Source organism: Pogona vitticeps, chromosome 5, assembly GCF_051106095.1.
Source record: "Pogona vitticeps strain Pit_001003342236 chromosome 5, PviZW2.1, whole genome shotgun sequence".
In the NCBI taxonomy this organism is placed as follows: Eukaryota; Metazoa; Chordata; class Lepidosauria; order Squamata; family Agamidae; genus Pogona; species Pogona vitticeps.
The window spans coordinates 169,717,976-169,735,907 of record NC_135787.1 but is presented as its reverse complement, the minus strand read 5'-3'; the positions used below and the strand labels follow the sequence as shown (position 1 = coordinate 169,735,907).

The 17,932-nt window shown below is 40.2% G+C and overlaps 1 protein-coding gene across 1 annotated transcript; it reads left to right on the top strand.

The window, feature by feature from the left end:
- The first annotated feature begins 1,004 nt into the window (after positions 1-1,004).
- Positions 1,005-9,346, top strand: ASCL4 (achaete-scute family bHLH transcription factor 4). The gene has a single exon (XM_078376203.1). It carries the CDS (start codon positions 7,828-7,830, stop codon positions 8,395-8,397), a length of 570 nt encoding a protein of 189 aa, XP_078232329.1. The 5' UTR covers positions 1,005-7,827; the 3' UTR covers positions 8,398-9,346.
- The last annotated feature ends 8,586 nt before the right edge of the window (positions 9,347-17,932 follow it).

Here is a 17,932-nt window from a genome sequence, read left to right as displayed (position 1 = left end):
GGAGCGCTCCATGGGGGGGGGGCGGGCGGGCGGGCGGGCGGAGCCCTGCGCAGAAGTTCCCTTACCCCGAGGTTAGAGAGCGCCCCCCTCCGGCTAGGGTGGGTGAGTCGGGTGGGCGGTGTCTCTCCAGAATAGCCCCTCCTCCCGAGAGGACGGGAGCGCGCCGGCAACCCCGAAGCGAGGGAGAGGAGGGTCACGCGCGGCAGAGCGAGTGCTTCCGCTTTGTTCCACATCCAGGAAGCGACCCCCGCCCCCGCGCGCCTCGGAGGCCGCGCCGTTGGCCCCTCCCACCTCCCCCCCCCCCGCGCCAGCGGCCCCTCCGGCTTTTGCAGTGTTTCCTCGCGACGGTCGAGGAGGCGGCGCTTTCCTTCCTCCTTAGATCCGCTCCTCTTTATTTTCGCTGGTGTCACAGCCTGGCGCCGTATTGTAAACGTGAGGGATGCTGACTGGGGATAGTCTTTCCCTCTTGAGATAGGTTCCTTAACGTCTTTAGTGCCCCCCCACTCAATTATGCCGTTTTTTGCCTTCATACCGTTTAAGACAATTTATGCAGGAGGAGGAGTTGGGAAGGGAGTACTTGCCTCTATTCAGAAACATAAGGCAAAAACAGAAGAAAAAAATAATTGTGCCTCCTTATAAAGACTTACATTTTTATGTTAGGCTTCAACGTTTTTTTCCTTGTTCTATTTTTTTTGCCTAATACTACCTCTACTTAGGCTATTTTACCCAAGAGATGTTAAGGCTTTTGATGGACTTCTGCAAATGGATTTCGAGCTATTTTCCTCGATACAGAGGATGCTAGTTAAATATAAAACATTAACTCAGAAAAGTGTTCGTTGTTGTATTTCTAGCTGTTTACTAGTTTGATTATGGTTTTCAACGATTTGTTGATCTTGGATGTACAGTTTTTCACTGCCTTGTGAGCTCTGGCTGGAAGATTATGCAAAATATCAAAAATAAATAAGATTGTATGCCCATACTGTTACCCATAATGACCTCAAACTGCAAACATCAGATTAAAAGGTAAAGGTAAAGGTTCCCCTTGACAATTTTTGTCCAGTCGTGTTCGACTCTAGGGGGCGGTGCTCATCCCCGTTTCCAAGCCACAGAGCCAGCGTTTTTGTCCGAAGACAATCTTCCGTGGTCACATGGCCGGTGCGACTTAGACACGGAACGCTGTTACCTTTCCACCGAAGTGGTCCCTATTTATCTACTTGCATTTGCATGCTTTCGAACTGCTAGGTTGGCAGGAGCTGGGACAAGCGACGGGAGCTCACTCCGTCACGTGGATTCGATCTTACGACTGCTTGGTCTTCTGACCCTGCAGCACAGGCTTCTGCAGTTTAGCCCGCAGCGCCACCACGTCCCTACATCAGATTACTCCTTATGATAATTAACCATTGGCTTGTGTATAAAATAAATGTGCTATACAGTAATTGTAGTCACCTAGCACACTTGTACAGTACAAGTTGCACATGCAGTTGTAAACAGTCTGCACATTTCCCTCATAGTATAGCAGTAGAAGTTCCAAAAGAGCCATTTCATACTTTGAAACATGAGCTACTTTTTTTCTGCTGTAATTTCAGAAGAAAGCACCACAGGAAAATATTTGCACAGGAGGAAGCTTGTAGGTATTTAGCTGTCTGCACCTTTTGTTCTTAGAAGGAAATACAGGAAAAACCAAAACACCTTCATGGCTCACCAGATTCATTCATTAGCAAGCTATCAATTTCCTTTTTAAAGTATATATTCCTTTGGTATCATCATGAATAGAAAATGTTAATCCCCTTTGTCTACATATTGGCAACCTTTCATTGCAGAGATTATTTTAACAGGGTTGACACTGTGTTCTGCTATACTGTGTCACTGTGAATAAGGTTTTTAAATAATGTTTTATTCTATGAGTGTGGCACAGAAGGTAACTTTGCAAATATCCCAATGGACATTCCATTCATATCATTCTGCACCGAGAATGAGAATGGCAAAAATACATATTAATGTACTTAATAAAGTGTATTTGTGACTAGCTCTGTGTGTCTGTTTAGATAGCATCTAGTGTTCATGCACAAACACAATGTTGCACAGTCATGTCTCATGCTAAAGCAGTTTACAGACATTTTGATTGTTTTTCTAGGATTGGGCTAAAAGGCTGCAATTTCTGGGAATTGAGTTCATGGTATTCATTCTGTGGGTTCCTGGTTGTGAGAGGTAACGGAATTGGCTCCAGTGCCTCCTATGTCTGGACCATTGGTTCTACACCCTTCCTATCCACATATTGGCTTCTTGAAGAGATTGTGTTGATTATGGCAACAAATTGCTTAAACTCCATGTACAAATACCAAGATGTTACTCTTACAGTAGATTTTGAAAAAAAGAAGAATAAACCCATTTTAATATTCACCTCTCATTTTCAACCAATACATCAATTCAATCAATAAGTTAAAGTAGTTCTACATGATCCTAGCCAACAGTCTAGCTATTGCTTTAGAGCAAATTGTTTCAAAAATCTACCTCAGAGGAAATAGGTTGGGAGCATGGATAAACTGAAGTACATACAGAAAGTGGTTGGAAAATGTAATGTCTTGTGGAAATGATAAAAGAAGAGTACCATCTTGTAATGTACAGCATCACCATGAACAGATTACAGATATGATGCTCCAGGATGGACACAGGTTTTATGCTTGTTACTGTCTTTCCTGTGCATAGAGAAAGACTTGCTTGTCAGAAAGCACAAAGAATCGGAAGACCTCAGAATGCTGCATGTCAATGGGAGGAGCCTAGGAAACAGGACAGTTGTTCCATGGGAACTCCAATCAAATGGAAGATCGGTTTTTCACAGCCTTTACAATACAGCTTGAATCTAAGCCACTGTAAAAAATGTGTAATGTATATTGATGATAACTTACAATAGAGGTGAACAATTGGCAGTTCTAGAGCCACATTGGTCCTTGCTCAACTAAACTTCAAGTTCTCCACAGCCAAATTTTAAAGGGACTCTGCAAGGCATACATTCAGAAATTTAGCAAGAGTGATCCTTCCATTTCCTGCACCTAAGTGGGAAAGACAAAGGAAAGATAGAAGGTAGAAGGAAGAGTGGAAGGATAGATCTATCCACTTAAGGGCTTCGCCTTTGCTTTGGCCTCCTTCAACCACTGAATGTATTCCGCAGCAGATTACTTGTGAGGGAATGTACCCCATAACAAAAAAGCTTGGCATATTCCTGATTTAAGCACAGAGGGGTAAGATTAACACAGTTGCTCACATTGTATTCATATTTCTTAGTTTTATAGCTGCAGAACAACCATTGGAAATGCACTGAATTATGAAATGTGTGAAAAGTTCTCTAATGACTAATTCTCAAAGCAATATATTGTCTGTCATTTGCCTGACAAAGGATGGACCCAACTATAGCTAGTGAGCTAATTTAACGCTCTCTTGTCCACCATCCCAAACTCAAAACAATGTTGAAATTAAAACAATTGTTGCATAGTTTACAGGAATAACGAATGAAGAAGCCAACAATCTGTGATCTTCTGTTTTTAAATCAGTGTAAGACCGACAACTGCAGAGGAAGAAAATAAAGTATAAAAAGGTCTTGGAGGTGGGGATTGATGCCTGATATAGGAATCATGACCTTACTCACAAGTGTGTCCCGATTTCTGTGCAAGGTGTACATTTACTATCAGGCTGCCTCAGCCATGGAACTTAGAAGACTTTTTATTTTAAAAGAGCCCAGTTGTCAACATGCAGCTTAGCTTTCATATCATATGTACTATTCTCAAATACCAAGTAATTCAAATTTTCCATAATTTTTTGTGTGTGTCTGTGTGTATGTGTGTGACATCATTATGACAAGGGTCTCTCATTGTTGCAACCTTGTGCACCTATAGTTCATAAAAGTCATTTTTCCAGGCTCTGCTATTTACAAGGGTTGGAAAAGGCTGAGGAAAGGACTGAAGGTTAACATCTAGCCTCCCAAGAAATCAATCAAAAATTGTTTTCCATTGTTTAAAATGTCAGCTAGGCATTTATCCAGAAATAAAACAAGAAGAAAATCGATCATTAAGAAAATGTGGAATTTGATTAGGCCAACATGCTTAGGAGAGTTCTTTTATAGGGACAACACATCTGTTTAGAAGGAGGACACACCACTGTTAAGATGTAGACAAAATAAAGTTGTATTCTTGAAGGCTTTCATGGCTGGGATCTGATGGTTATTGCAGGTTATTTTTTGGGCTGTTTGGCCAGGCTCTGGAGGTTTTTCTTCTTAATGTTTTGCCAGTCTCTGTGGCCGGCATCTTCAGAGGACAGGATATATACCAATATATATCTGGGACCACAAAACACAGCATCCACACCAGAATCAAAGAACATGAAAGACACTGCAGACTAAAACAACCAGAAAAATTGGTGGTAGCTAACCATGCCCTGAAACAAGCTGGACATTAAATCCTATTTCAAAATACAGAAGTACTGGACGACACCAGCAATCATTATGTTAGACTACACAGGGAAGCCACTGAAATCCACAAACAGCACAGCTTCACCAAAAAAGAAGAAAGTCTAATACTCAACAAAGCCTGGTTTGCAGCACTGAAAAATACAGCCTGTAAAAAGGCCAACAAACTCTACCCAGCCACAAGGACCGGTGATCACTGAACACAAAAGACTAGCTAACGACACCCATCAATCACAGTGACAGATCTTCTCCCCCCTTATCACAACAATACACCCATAACAAAAAACACCATGATCACCATAATCACACAATCTCTTGAAAAGGACAAAAGGTTGATCCCACAGCTACAAATACTCAACTATCCCACACACTACAACAGAACACAGAGTTCTAGCTCCTATCCTCTGAAGACGCCAGCCACCGCGACTGGCAAAACATTAGGAAGAAAAAAACCTCCAGAACACAGCCAAACAGCCCCAAAAACCTACAACAATATAAAGTTGCTTTTTAATATTAGTTTGAAGAGATGGCTCCTTGTCATAAGCAAGATGTGACATGCCCAATGTGATATTTTATATTCCAAAATAATTACTTTATTTCTTACTACAAAGTCAGCCTTGTTAACTTTGTTCTTCTTATACCTGTTGCAGAAGGAAATGTTCAACAGGAACAATACCATAATATCTTTCTTACGCTCCCAAATGAACATTCTCTCCATGAGACTTTTTTTTTCTTATAATGAAAAAAAGACATATGCATTTGTCTCTGAAATGGAGACTTGAATTTAATACCAAATTAATTTACAATAAATACTGGGGGGGGGGGGCAGAGAAACAATTTGGAAGAGAATTTGCACTATGTACCAAAATATATAAGGTTTTGCAGAACAGAGTGCCACTGTAATTTGTCAATTTTAATGAAAAGTCACGTTATGAATACTGTGGAGATTAAATTAGATGTTTCTATCTTAGGGGCACATATCTTCACTTCGGAATGATGGGCCTCCATCTGAAGGGTGGCCAGAAGACAATTCTTCTTTTGAAGATCTCTGCCATTTGAAGGGCTCATTCAGCATTTAAGAATTGTAAGGAAGAAGTAGCAAATCTACCATTCGCATCTGGACAAGAGATTCATCAGACACACAGCCCCCAGTCTCAGTCCCTGTCTCTCCCATTTGAGCAAAACACACCGTTATTCTCTTTGAATTACAAAAATAATGTTTCATTTTGCATCCATGTGTATAAACACGCACATGTACTTTTACGCAAATATGTATCTTGTTTTCTCATTCTTTTCAATGTGTGAAAAATATAAGTGGCTACAGTAGTCTAATTCAGTCATCACTTTAATTTTGGGCCCCAAGCTTTTATTGGCATTTTGCTGTTTTTCAGTGTCTTCATATGAAGAAATATTTTATTTTTCTTCTGTTGTCTACAGTGCTGCCAATTCAGTGGGAAGGGGCACAAAGGGGGACCTGTATTACTTTGCTCTTACTCATTGTAGGGATCACCTTGCTTCGGCTTATTTGCTTGCACCAATGAGAGCTGTTGGGAGGCGGAGCCTGAGAAACTAGAAGGGAGGTGTGAGTCAGAGTCTAGTTCAGTGGTGTCCAACTTTGGCCCTCCAGATGTTCTTGGACTTCAGCTCCCAGAAATCCTGGCCAGCAGAGGTGGTGGTGAAGGCTTCTGGGAGCTGTAGTCTAAGAACATCTGGAGGGCCAAGGTTGGACACCACTGGTCTAGTTAGTTCAGTCAGAGACGGAGTTGAGAGAAAGAGTTTTAGGGGTTTGAGGCAGAGAGAGTGTTTAATGAGTGATTAGTCAGAGTGTGAACTGTATTAAGATAGAAGTAAAATACTGAAGCTTTGTGTAACTTTAAGAATGTACTTAAGAACTATACCTAAAACATCTTGTAATGAATAAACCTGTTTCTGTTTAAAAGTTCAGTACTGAATGGACCTCAATCTTTCATAGGAAATATAAGTTGATAAAGAGATCAACTGGTGGCAGTGCGTTAAAGGGTGTGTTGGGATACTCGTGTGAACTCTGTGTTTGGTGAAACAAGCAGGGTCCACGGGGTAAACGCCACACTTGTGTTTTCAAGATCTCTACTTCCTTATCACCACAGTTTGATTCATGATAATGATAAACTAAAATAAATTCAAGAAATCCAATACCAAGCAGCCAATTCAGCTACATCAATTATCAAACTGAAACGGAATCATTCATAGGCAACATCCTTAGTAGCATCTATCCAGAATACAATCAGAACATTGGATGCCCATCTTGTCAAAGCTTACAACACAAGAAATGAGTTTAAGTGAAGCAAACATAGTCTATCTTGTACTGATACTGATGTTTTGTGTCATTAATGTGTGTGCCATTTTACAAAGTATGAGGTGAGATGTCATTGCCTCAAAGGACATACAACCTACAATTTTACAGAGAAGCAGCAGAGAAAGGGGAAGAAATTGGATGCATGCATATAAATAAGGGGAATGTTTGAGTAAAGATGCATGTACTGCAAGGGCAATGCCTTCTAAGAGCAGGGCATGCTAAAAGGCAGATAAATATTCTTTATTAACTGTTTTTTGTAGATACTGTACCTTCACTGACATAACCACAAGGGAGCACTCTTTCCCTTGATACCAAACCTCTGAGATGTCTACCCCCTCCCCACCTCTCAAAACTAGGCAGATATGGGAAAACTTTGCAAACTTTTCTGTGAACTGACTGATCCAGTTGCTTTAAAACAGAAGAAGGAAACAATGGCTCCTCTTGCCCTTCAGACTTGGGCAGAGAAAGGCTTTGACTGATTTTTCAGCCAACAGGAGATCCTGATTCTTCAGAAAAAGGCGGCAGAGGAGGAGCTCTGGCAGGACTTGGCAGATGCTTGCAAACTTTCAAGTTACCCATCCTTTTGGAGGCAAGCAATATCAAAGGGCGCTGTGGATTACAATACATGAGGAGTGTTTACACCCTGGAAGATTATTTATGTTTGGTTTTACCTCTCTAGTCAAACATCCAAGGTAGGAGAAAAGGAACACAGGAACCCTCTCATTATCTTTTGAAATATGAAGATCAGAGGAAAAACCAGGGTTTAAAGTGTGGAGTGATGGTCCTAAAAGCCTCCTTACAAATTAAAAGGTATCCTGCCTCTGTAATAACAGATACACGAACGCAGCAGATAATTCAGACAGAAGAGTGGAATGACGGCTGCCACAAACCGCTGGGCATATTGCTGCAGCTGTGAGCATTGTGAAGATCAAGTATACTGTGAAGCAGAGCATCTTGTCTATTTAACCTTCCCACTGATGGATTAGTTCTATAGAATTAACTTCTTATTTTGGAAGCTGTTGCATAGTTTAAAATGGGAAGTAATAAAGATGATGGGCTATTGAACAGGATCTCCTTTTCAGGACCAGCATCCTTTGGAAGCAGCCACGTTGCCAGTCCTCACAGTATACCACTCCAAGAACCATATAGTGTTCCTTTCCATTTTGAACCAACATACTGGGACCATCAAGCTTTCAATGGATATTCTGGAAGATTCTCCTACCTACCCTTTTCTGGATATGTTGGGGTCTATGACTACCCTTTTGAACCTGCCTTCATTCGGAAGAGGAACGAAAGAGAGAGGCAGAGGGTTCGTTGTGTGAATGAGGGGTACGCACGGCTCCGAGACCATCTTCCTAAAGAGCTTGCTGACAAGCGTCTCAGCAAAGTGGAAACCTTGAGAGCTGCCATAACTTACATCAAACATCTTCAGAATTTGCTGGACTACCATCCTTTAGGGACAAATGCTAAAGCAGCCCTTCCTGCTGCAGATGCTGCAGGTGCTTCTGGACTGAATTTAAGAAGAGACTGTAACAGTGATGGAGAATCTAAGACCTCTTTAGCTTCATCTCCTTACAGCGAGTTTGAGGAAGTTTGTACCTAGGACATACCACCTTCAGAAACTTACATCTTCAAGACCACCTCTATCACATCAATCTCCTTCTATTTTCCAGAACTTTATGGTTTCATCATTTGCATGGAATTTCCTGCAGGACATAATTAGTCCTCAACAAAAATATAATAAAGGTGTGTTCATTATCTAACATGAGTACCTATCTCCAATGGAGTTCATTTTGGGCAATCTTCAGATGCTTATGTAAGAAGAAAACAATATTTTTCCTACTAACATTTCATTATTTATGCTATTACTAGTAGAGCATGTGTTTGGGAACTGATGATTATGTCTGAACTAGCTTTAAAAATATATATAAAATAGACTTTATTTGTTGTGATCTTTGTTTTTGTTCATTTCAGAGAATGAACAATAAATGGAGAACAATAAACCAGTTGAGTTAGTTTCATTATTATCTTTGCCTTATAATAATTATCTGGTTCTCCTTATGGTTGATTTGCAGACAGATAGTTCTGTAATAAACAATTAAATTACTAAAACTTTCTCTGGACATATTGCTTATTACTCAAAAAGTTATTTGAGCTTAAGCCTTGTAGAAATCCATGAAACTTAGGTCACAGTTTACATTTACTGAAATAAAACACAGATTAAATTGTGAAATACATGTTCCAGTGTGGCTGGAATGCAACTATTATTGACTTAATATTGAAGCATTTGCATCTAAGGTGTGTTAAAGTTGGAAAACGAGAACATAAATTAATCCCTGTATTTCAATATGTGATGTCAGCCAATGAGACAACGATGATGTCATTTTTATAGGATTTTCCATAAAGTCTATTAACAAACAAGTCCTCCTTTTGCCTCCTTGAGAATCAATCAACCTTGTGTCATTAACATGCATTGGACCCTAATTTCACCAGCCTGATGATCCTCTGTGTACGTCTGTGATAAGTTTACATACTTGTAAATAAAAATGGAATAATAATAATGATAATAAAGTACAGTCTCATTCTATCTGGCTTGATGGGTGTTATCCAAAAATAATCAAAATCTAAATAAAGAAGTGGCATGTGCACAGTTGCACTAATATATGCAGTATCATTAGATGGAACATACAGAGTGAAACTTTTGATCCATCTAAACCAGTACTGTCAACTTTGGTTGGCAGTACCCATGGTTTTAGGCAAAATTATTTCTGGCCCAAATGGAACTCCTTGGTATTTCTTTCTGCTTAGCTGCTGGAATTAGATAAGATTGAATAAGTTAATTGGGTGATAAGGATGATGGTGTACTGTGAGACAGAGAGCCCTGCATCCTATTGCCTAAATGGAAGGTAGAAGTTTAGTTGCTTAAGTTCTCTCTCCCTGCTCCAGCAGGCTTCTTGTTGTGTGACCTGTCACAAGACCAACCTTGCAACTTGTGCGAGGATGGCCACACATGACATTTGTGTGATTATCCCCATTTTTATTATCAGAAACATCTTCTTAAAAATGCAAAACCTCAAGTGTTATAGCTTAGAAGTAGTGTTCTTAATTACCCCAAGCCATGGATTTGAAGAACTGGATTTACAATCACCTTCCTCTCCAGTCTCCTCACATTCTTAAATTCAGCTAAGTACCTTTTTTTCAGAACAACAGATGATATACTATTATTCTCAGCCAACAAATCATGACTTATTACTCTCCAAGTGAGAATTCCGAACTAGGATCCAACAAGTTTTGCATTTATGATTAGGAGGGAACGCTCAGACTGTAGCTTGCTGGTTGGGATATATTACCAAAATGTGGGCTGTGTCAAAGAAACAGCAATTATTTGAATCTGAGTCCGCATAGGGAAGAGAGAGCAGCACAGATTACATCAAGGTTTGGCATACAAGGAAGACAAGTATATGGCAGGCCCAGCTAAGCTGATTTTTTAAATTTATTTTTTACTCCCTGGACAGATTGTTATCCATATTTAAATGGATTGGAGGCAGCATGTGAGTAAGGCCAATGCTTGGAAAAGTTTATTTTTTGGACGACAACTTCCAGTCTGTCCCAACTAGTATGCTAAGTGTGGTCCTGCAGCAAAACCAAACATTTTTTTCACACCCAAAACACTTGGCTACAAATTAAACATGTTTGGAAAAAATAAACATGCAAATAACTTTGGGGGAATTGAAAACTCAAGAGATCAGATCAAGGACAGAGATGGAATTGAACCCTTTCCACTGCTGTACTGATCCTATTAGCAAATTCCGTGTTTCCCCCAAAATAAGACAGGGTCTTATATTAATTTTTGCTCCAAAAAACACATTAGGGCTTGTTTTCAGGGGATGTTTTATTTTTTCCAGGCATAACAATCTACATATATGCAAATACAGTCATGTCATCTTCTTCTGGTTGCTGCACAATGGTGGAGGGCAGGGTTTCACTTAACTGAGGCTTATTTTGGGGGTAGGGGCGGGCTTATATTACAAGCATCCTGAAAAATCATACCAGGGCTTATTTTAAAGTTAGGTCTTGTTTTGGGGAAAACGGGGTTCTTTTGTAACTGAGAACATTATAGAGGCATTTTTACTATCTTTGTAGCCTAATGGAGCTGCAGATCAAGTTGAAAAAATCAAGGTCCAGATGGATATTAAATCACTGGAAGAAATTCCTTAAGGTCTAGTTGTGTGTAATTGTCACAGCAGGAGCTTTTCCTACTTCCCATGACTGGCAAACTAGCTTGTCTTATTTTGAGATTGGTTTTCAAGGTCATAAGCAGCTTTGTCTTTATAAAGCTAACTTATAAGATCTGAAAGGCTGCATGGATCACAGCTCTGAATACTAGACTAATGTGATTTCAGATCTAATGACAGATTAATGTGCAGTTTGGCCAGGAAATTGTGAAGATGGCCCACCAAGGAATAGTCTGTCTCCAAATACTCCATGTAGATTCATTGAATAGGTACTGCTGACTCACACATCTTTGCTGTGTCTCGGATGATTTGTACGTGAAGTGAAGGAGAGGAAATATGCTGTGATATCATTGTGTTCATGTTTTCTTGTCACACAGGCAATAACTCAGGGGTGGGAATCATGAAGCTTGCTGGCCAGGTGGTGCTTCACAACAATTTTTGTGGCCCCAGGTGATCACTTACACATCACCAAAAGGAGAGTATGCATCACCAACCAAGAAGAATACTGGTCTGCATGGAATTGGAGATGCTGTTTTTTATATATATACAGAGGCAAAATTAGAAAATATCTCACACAAGTGGGAAGACAGTGACAGGGAACCTGTGTGTCTCCTGATTCTGCTGACCAGATGATGTGCAGAAGATATGGATGAGCAACTTCTCCCTCCTCGTAGTTCTTTATCCTTAAACCAGAACTGGACTGGACAGCCTCCAAAAGTACGAGTGTCCTCTGGCAGTATTTCCAATGGAGGACTGTCTTGAAAAGTGGACATGTGACCACCTTAGTCCTAAAACCCTCCTGGCTGTTTTTGCCCTTCCCTCTTTTCCCCAAAGAAAGATGGAGAATCATCACTCTTGGAGGCTTCTGGAAGGACAGTCCTTGAGGGGTGGAGGGTTTCTCTGTTGCTTTTTTAAAACAAAATGTGTTATTCAGGCCACTTCTGATTTTGAAAAAGTGGGGAGAAACCACTTTTTTAACAGAGGGTGCAGCCTACCTACAGGTTGGTTGTGGGAGGGATAAGTTTTTGTGATGGTATAATCACAGGCATTTTACTTGTTCAGCTATACGTATACTATGAGAGCTTGGATATGTTACTTTAAAAAAGTAATTAGTTATAATTTTGTCTCAGTCCCCACTGCAAATGCCAGTGATTATAACTATGAGTTAAAAGATAGTTCTGTTTTGCCTGTTGCAACGGCAGCAATTATTTTTAATAACTTTAGGGGGGAAATCTAAAAATCCTATAACTATAACTATAAAAACATTTATAATCACAACGTAAAAGGAGCAAGGTATTCCCTTATTATAAGACAATTACAATGTAACTCAGTTACTGCAAAACAGAGTTAATTATAAGTAAATTGTTATTGTGTAGTAAAATTATATTAACACAAGGTATTAACATTCCCGGCGGTGGTAATTTTCAGTAATTAAGGAGTTCCTCCTTCGATCTCCTGGGCACCATGGCTTCCACACAGTGAAAGAAATTACACACAGGATTCATGGGAGCTGAGGGACAGAATTAGGAGCTGTTTAATTTCTCACAATTTCCCCCTGCTGCTATCACCCACTTTCTTCAGTCACAGTTATGCCAACAGGATTTCAGCTGTAATGTACATTTAGTTGGGCTCAAGGAGTGGTATGAGAGGAGGTTTCCACCTGAATGAGATGATGAAAACAAGAATTCCAATTTTGTATACCAAGGGAGGCATTTATTCCACGTAATGTGGAATCCAAGGGAATGGATTTGTTTATGTGGCATGAATGATGTTTTCCTCTTAAAAGCAAAGTTAAGACCATTATTGTCTCTGATTAATGTACTTTTGCATACAGATGCATAACATAAATGCCATGAAATAAAATTGGCAGGTGCCATAGAGATGAAATGCAATAATTATAGTAATTATTATTAGAAATAAAAAAAGTCACTGGCAGAAGCAAACTGCTTAACACAAAGATTCTGGAGGGGATCATCCAAATAACATTCTGAATTGTACTCTTATTAGCCACATGAAGCCAAGCCTTGAGCTATATACCTCAAGCATTCTAGTAATAGTTGAATAACAGAACGACGATGTAAGTTTCAAAATCTCAGAGAATGTTCAGAGAGAACTTGGAAAAATCACACTGTAGACTACAATTCTCAGAATCCTCCAGCCAACCCCTGTCCCCAAACATTGGCCACTTTGGCAGGGATTTAGGAAAGGTGTCGTAAAAAAACCTGATTTTTGCAAGCTGCCCCATTCTTTTACACCTCTATGGAGAGAAGTGGATACTTTATTTAGGGACCAACCAGAACTTTAGTTTTTTAAAAAGAGATTGTTGCGTGACTCATTGTTTCTGGTCAGACAGGTGGCCATTAGTGTTATTGTGGAATGACAGCTGTCACAAACCTCTTGGCATATTGCTGCAACTGTGAACATCCTCTGATCTTCTTCAGAAAGACAGGGAAAGTAGGTCCTTTTCTGCATACAGATCCATACAAGTTCATTTTATGAGGACACAAGAGACAGTCTTTTCTGTGGCTGCTCTTGGGCTATGGAATACATCCCAATTGGGAAGCCAGGTAGCCTCTCTCTATCTTGTCCTTCAACTGGCAGGCAGAGATAATCCATTTTAGGGAAGCTTTTAAGTGACCTGTACAAGTGGGGGAATTAGGAATGGTGCATTTATTCAATTCAGGGGGAGAAATATTTTCAAAGTGTTTTGATTTTAATATTAAGTCTTAGGGTGTTTTAAATTGTACTCTGCTGTTTGATTGTGAGCTTCCATGAATCTCCTGTGGGGAGAAAGGTGGCACATAAATTAAGTAAACAGATAAATAAATAGTAGAATAGCATATTTTGGTTTTTGGAAAGTAGATATATCTTTTCTGTATCTATTTAGTCCAGATTCTTTGACAATTTAGTCCAGATTCTTTGAGGGCCTTGTTGTTGGTGATGGTAAGTCATTAAGTCTTGTCCAACTCTTTGTGATCCCATGGACCAGAGCATGCCAGGCCCTCCTGTCTTCCATTGCCTCCCTGAGTTGGGTCAAATTCATGTTGGTCACTTCAATGGCACTGTTCAACCACTTCGTCCTCTGTCATCCCCTTCTCCTCTTGCCTTCACACTTTCCCACCATCAGGGTCTTCTCCAGGGAGTCTTCTCTTCTCATGAGATGGCCAAAGTATTGGAGCCTCAGCTTCAGGATCTGTCCTTCCAGTGAGCACTCAGGGTTGATTTCCTTCAGAATTGATAGGTGTGTTCTCCTTGCAGTCCAGGGGACTCTCAAGAGCCTCCTCCAGCACCACAATTCAAAAGCATCAATTCTTCGGCGGTCAGCCTTCTTTATCGTTCAGCTCTCACTTCCATACATCACTATTGGAAAAACCATAGCTTTGACTATGGGAACCTTTGTTGGCAAGTTGATGTCTCTGCTTTTTAAGATGCTGTTGAGGTTTGTCATCGCTTTCCTCCCAAGAAGCAGGAGTCTTTTAATTTCGTGGCTGCTGTCACCATCTGCAGTGATCATGGAGCCCAATAAAGTAAAATCTGTCACTGCCTCCAGATTTTGCCAGGAGGTGATGGGTACAGTGGCCATGATCTTAGGTTTTTTTTATGTTGAGCTTCAGACCATTTTTGCACTCTCTCCTTCCACCCTCATTAAGAGGTTCTTTAATTCCTCTTCACTTTATGCCATCAGATTGGTATCATGTGCATATCTGAGGTTGTTGATATTTCTTCTGGCAATCTTAATTCCGTCTTGGGATTCCTCCAGTCTGGCCTTTTGCATGATGTATTCCACATATAAGTTAAATAAGCCGGGGGACAATATGCAGCCTTGTCGTACTCCTTTCCCAATTTTGAACCAATCAATCATTGCATATCCAGTTCTAACTATTGCATCCTGTCCCATGTATAGGTTTCTCAGGAGATAGATAAGGTGGTCAGGCACTCCCATTTATTTAAGGACTTGCCATAGTTTGCTGTGGTCCACACAGTCAACGGCTGTTGCATAGTCAATGAAGCAGAAGCAGATGTTTTTCTGGAACTCTCTGGCTTTCTCCATAATCCAGTGAATGTTAGCATGGACAGAATTCCTACTCCAATCCTCTGAAGTCGCCGACCACAGAGACTGGCGAAACATCAGGAAGAACAACCTTCAGAACACGGCCAAAGAACCTGAAAAACCCACAACAACCATCAGATCCCGGCCGTGAAAGCCTTCGAGGATACTGGAGTGGCTTGCCAGTTCCTGTTCCAGGTGGATCATGTTTAGTCAGAACTCTCCACTATGACCTGTCCATCTTGGGTGTCCCTGCACGGCATATCCCATAGCTTCTCTGAATTACTCAAGCCCCTTCGCCATTACAAGGCAGCAATCTGATGAGGGTCTTACCTCTAGCCAAAGGAGGACAAAAGAACTAAACATAGATTCAAGGACCACAGGTAAATATACCAGTTCCAAGATGCAAATATTTAACTGAACACTTGATGGGAGGCTAGGAGTCTTTAGGTGAGGCAAGGATAAATAAGAAATCATATACATGTATGGGGTGGATGGGCATGATACATGTGTTTCTTCCTGGCACCTGGACCTTTCTCCCAGGATTCTACTGATTCACAGGCTCTGAACACTATTCAATAAGTGCCTGACATTGTGACTTGAAAATCCTATGAAAATCAGTAACACAATTTCATAGTAATTGAACCTGATTCCATTATTTCCAATGGGCCTTGATTTTGAAAAACCTCTCCCAGATTATGCCACATATTTCTGATTTATTTCCTTGTACTTCCAAAGTCAACAGTGCCATAAAACACAGTATCTCCCTAGAAAATAATTTCTTAAACAGAAATTGCCAACAACCTTTAAATGTAGTGGAGCTGGCAAAGGTTTCAAAGACATAGTAGATTCTGAAAGCCTTCCTAAGCTGTCTTTTGTCTAGACAAAGGTTAGCTTCAAAGTCTGAGTAGAGCACATCATTAACGAACTTTGAAAGTGAAAATGATCCAACTTGTCACTCTTAGAATGTTTTAATAAAAAAAAGACAATGTGAAATTATTCCCAGCTACTATGAAAAGACTTCACAGACACACATTCAACTATTTTATCAGCATTCTGCACATTTTAATCTTTTGATCAAACATGAATAAAGAAAAATTCCCCATTAAAATTACAAGCCTACAACGGCTTAGATTCTATCAGTATTTTTAAGAAGGATAATCCAAGCCGTGAAATTGTTTTTGAAATTCCTAATAGCTCATTTGGTTGATTCCCACACCCATCCAACCCACTGATAGCTAGACTAAGTTCCTTTCAAGTTACATTATTCAGTGGCAATAAATAGCCAAACAGAAAGAGAAGAAACCATAATAAAGTACACAAAAGTAATCAGTTACTTGATATCCCTTTGGAATTAGGAAATGAGGGTGCTATAGTTCAAAAGGAAATTCTTTCACATTTGGAAGGAACATCTGCCTCTAGGAAAGCACAGAAAGACTTGAAGAATCTTAATATGCTAACCAGGAATTTAATGTGTAGCAATGTCTGCTCTCCATCTGCCTGCAAGATAGTTCATTTTTTTACATGAACTTCATTCAACTCTTTTTTCCAAACTGTAAGATAAAAAGATGGTAGCTGTAGCGCTCTCCATTTAGTAGATCTATGGTTCTTGTTGTATTATGTAATGGTTTATGAATATTCATGTTGCTGAGAGGCAGAGCCTAGAGAGATGCTATAAGAGGCAGAGTCAGAAGTCAGCTTAGGACACTGGTTCTTAACCTTGGGTTACTCAGGAGTTTGGGACTGCAACTCCCAGAAGCCTTCACCACCAGCTGTCCTGACTGGGGTTTCTGGGAGTTGCAGTTCAAAAGCATCCGAGTAACAAAGGTTAAGAACCACTGGATTAGGAGATAGAGTCAGTAAGAGAAATATAAGAGTCAGGCAGGAGAGAAAAGCCAGACAGTGTAATAGCGTGTGTAGTTTGGGGAAATTCTGAGGAATGATTAACTACTGAAGATATTCACGAATCAATCTATGTAATCAATAAACCAAAGTTTTATTTTAAAGAAATTGAAGTGTGGACCTGAATCTTTCTGAAGTAATGGTGATCTAGAGATCACCTGGTGGCAACACGTGAAAAGAGTGAGGTTTGTTTGCCTTTGTGTGCTCTGAGGCTTGAAGGTCAAGCAAGGGGCACGAGGGTGGACGCCAAAACACTGTTAAAAATATATATTTAAATGGAGTGAGAAATCTGTAACTATCAACACATCCACCCAGCAGTGCACAATAGGACAAAAAAAATCTGTTTTTGCCCCAAATAATTATTGATTAAATGAAGTTCGTGAATTAGAGATCAAAGGAAAGCGTAGGGTGTCATGGGTAGTCTAAGAAATGTTGCTGTCCAAGACAAAGATGTATAAAATAATCAGCACTGCTCACCATCAGATTCGTCTTGCTGCCTCAAGTCCTGGAGGAGCATAGCAATTCTCTGAGATTTCAGCCAGCACCAAGAAGCTTCATCTCTAATCTTAGAGGTGCAGGACAGCCTGTGGCTATCTGTTGCTCCTATCTGCCTGCCAGTGCTACCCAGGGTATTTACCCACTCCCCAGTGCAACTTGTCCTCTGCATCCCCAATGCTGTTCACATTTTCTGCTGGCATCCCCACTGTTCAGGTTTCAGCCAGTATGCCCATTATAGTAACGTCCTAAAACCCAGGGATTGCTGGCTGTTGGTGTGCCCTTTTTTGTTTCGCACAGTCACTGTGAAGGTGTCAGAGGACACAGGGAAATCCTTTAAAAAGGATTTGCCTGCTTTTGAGTTTTTTTAAATGGGGGAAATTATGATTATATAGTATTCATATTGATTGTAAAGATGTTCCAGATATCTGGAAATTCCAATTTTTTAAAGTTCCGAA

Coding starts and splice junctions, on each gene's coding strand:
- ASCL4 (XM_078376203.1), top strand. CDS start 7,828: ATGGGAAGTAATAAAGATGATGGGCTATTGAACAGGATCTCCTTTTCA.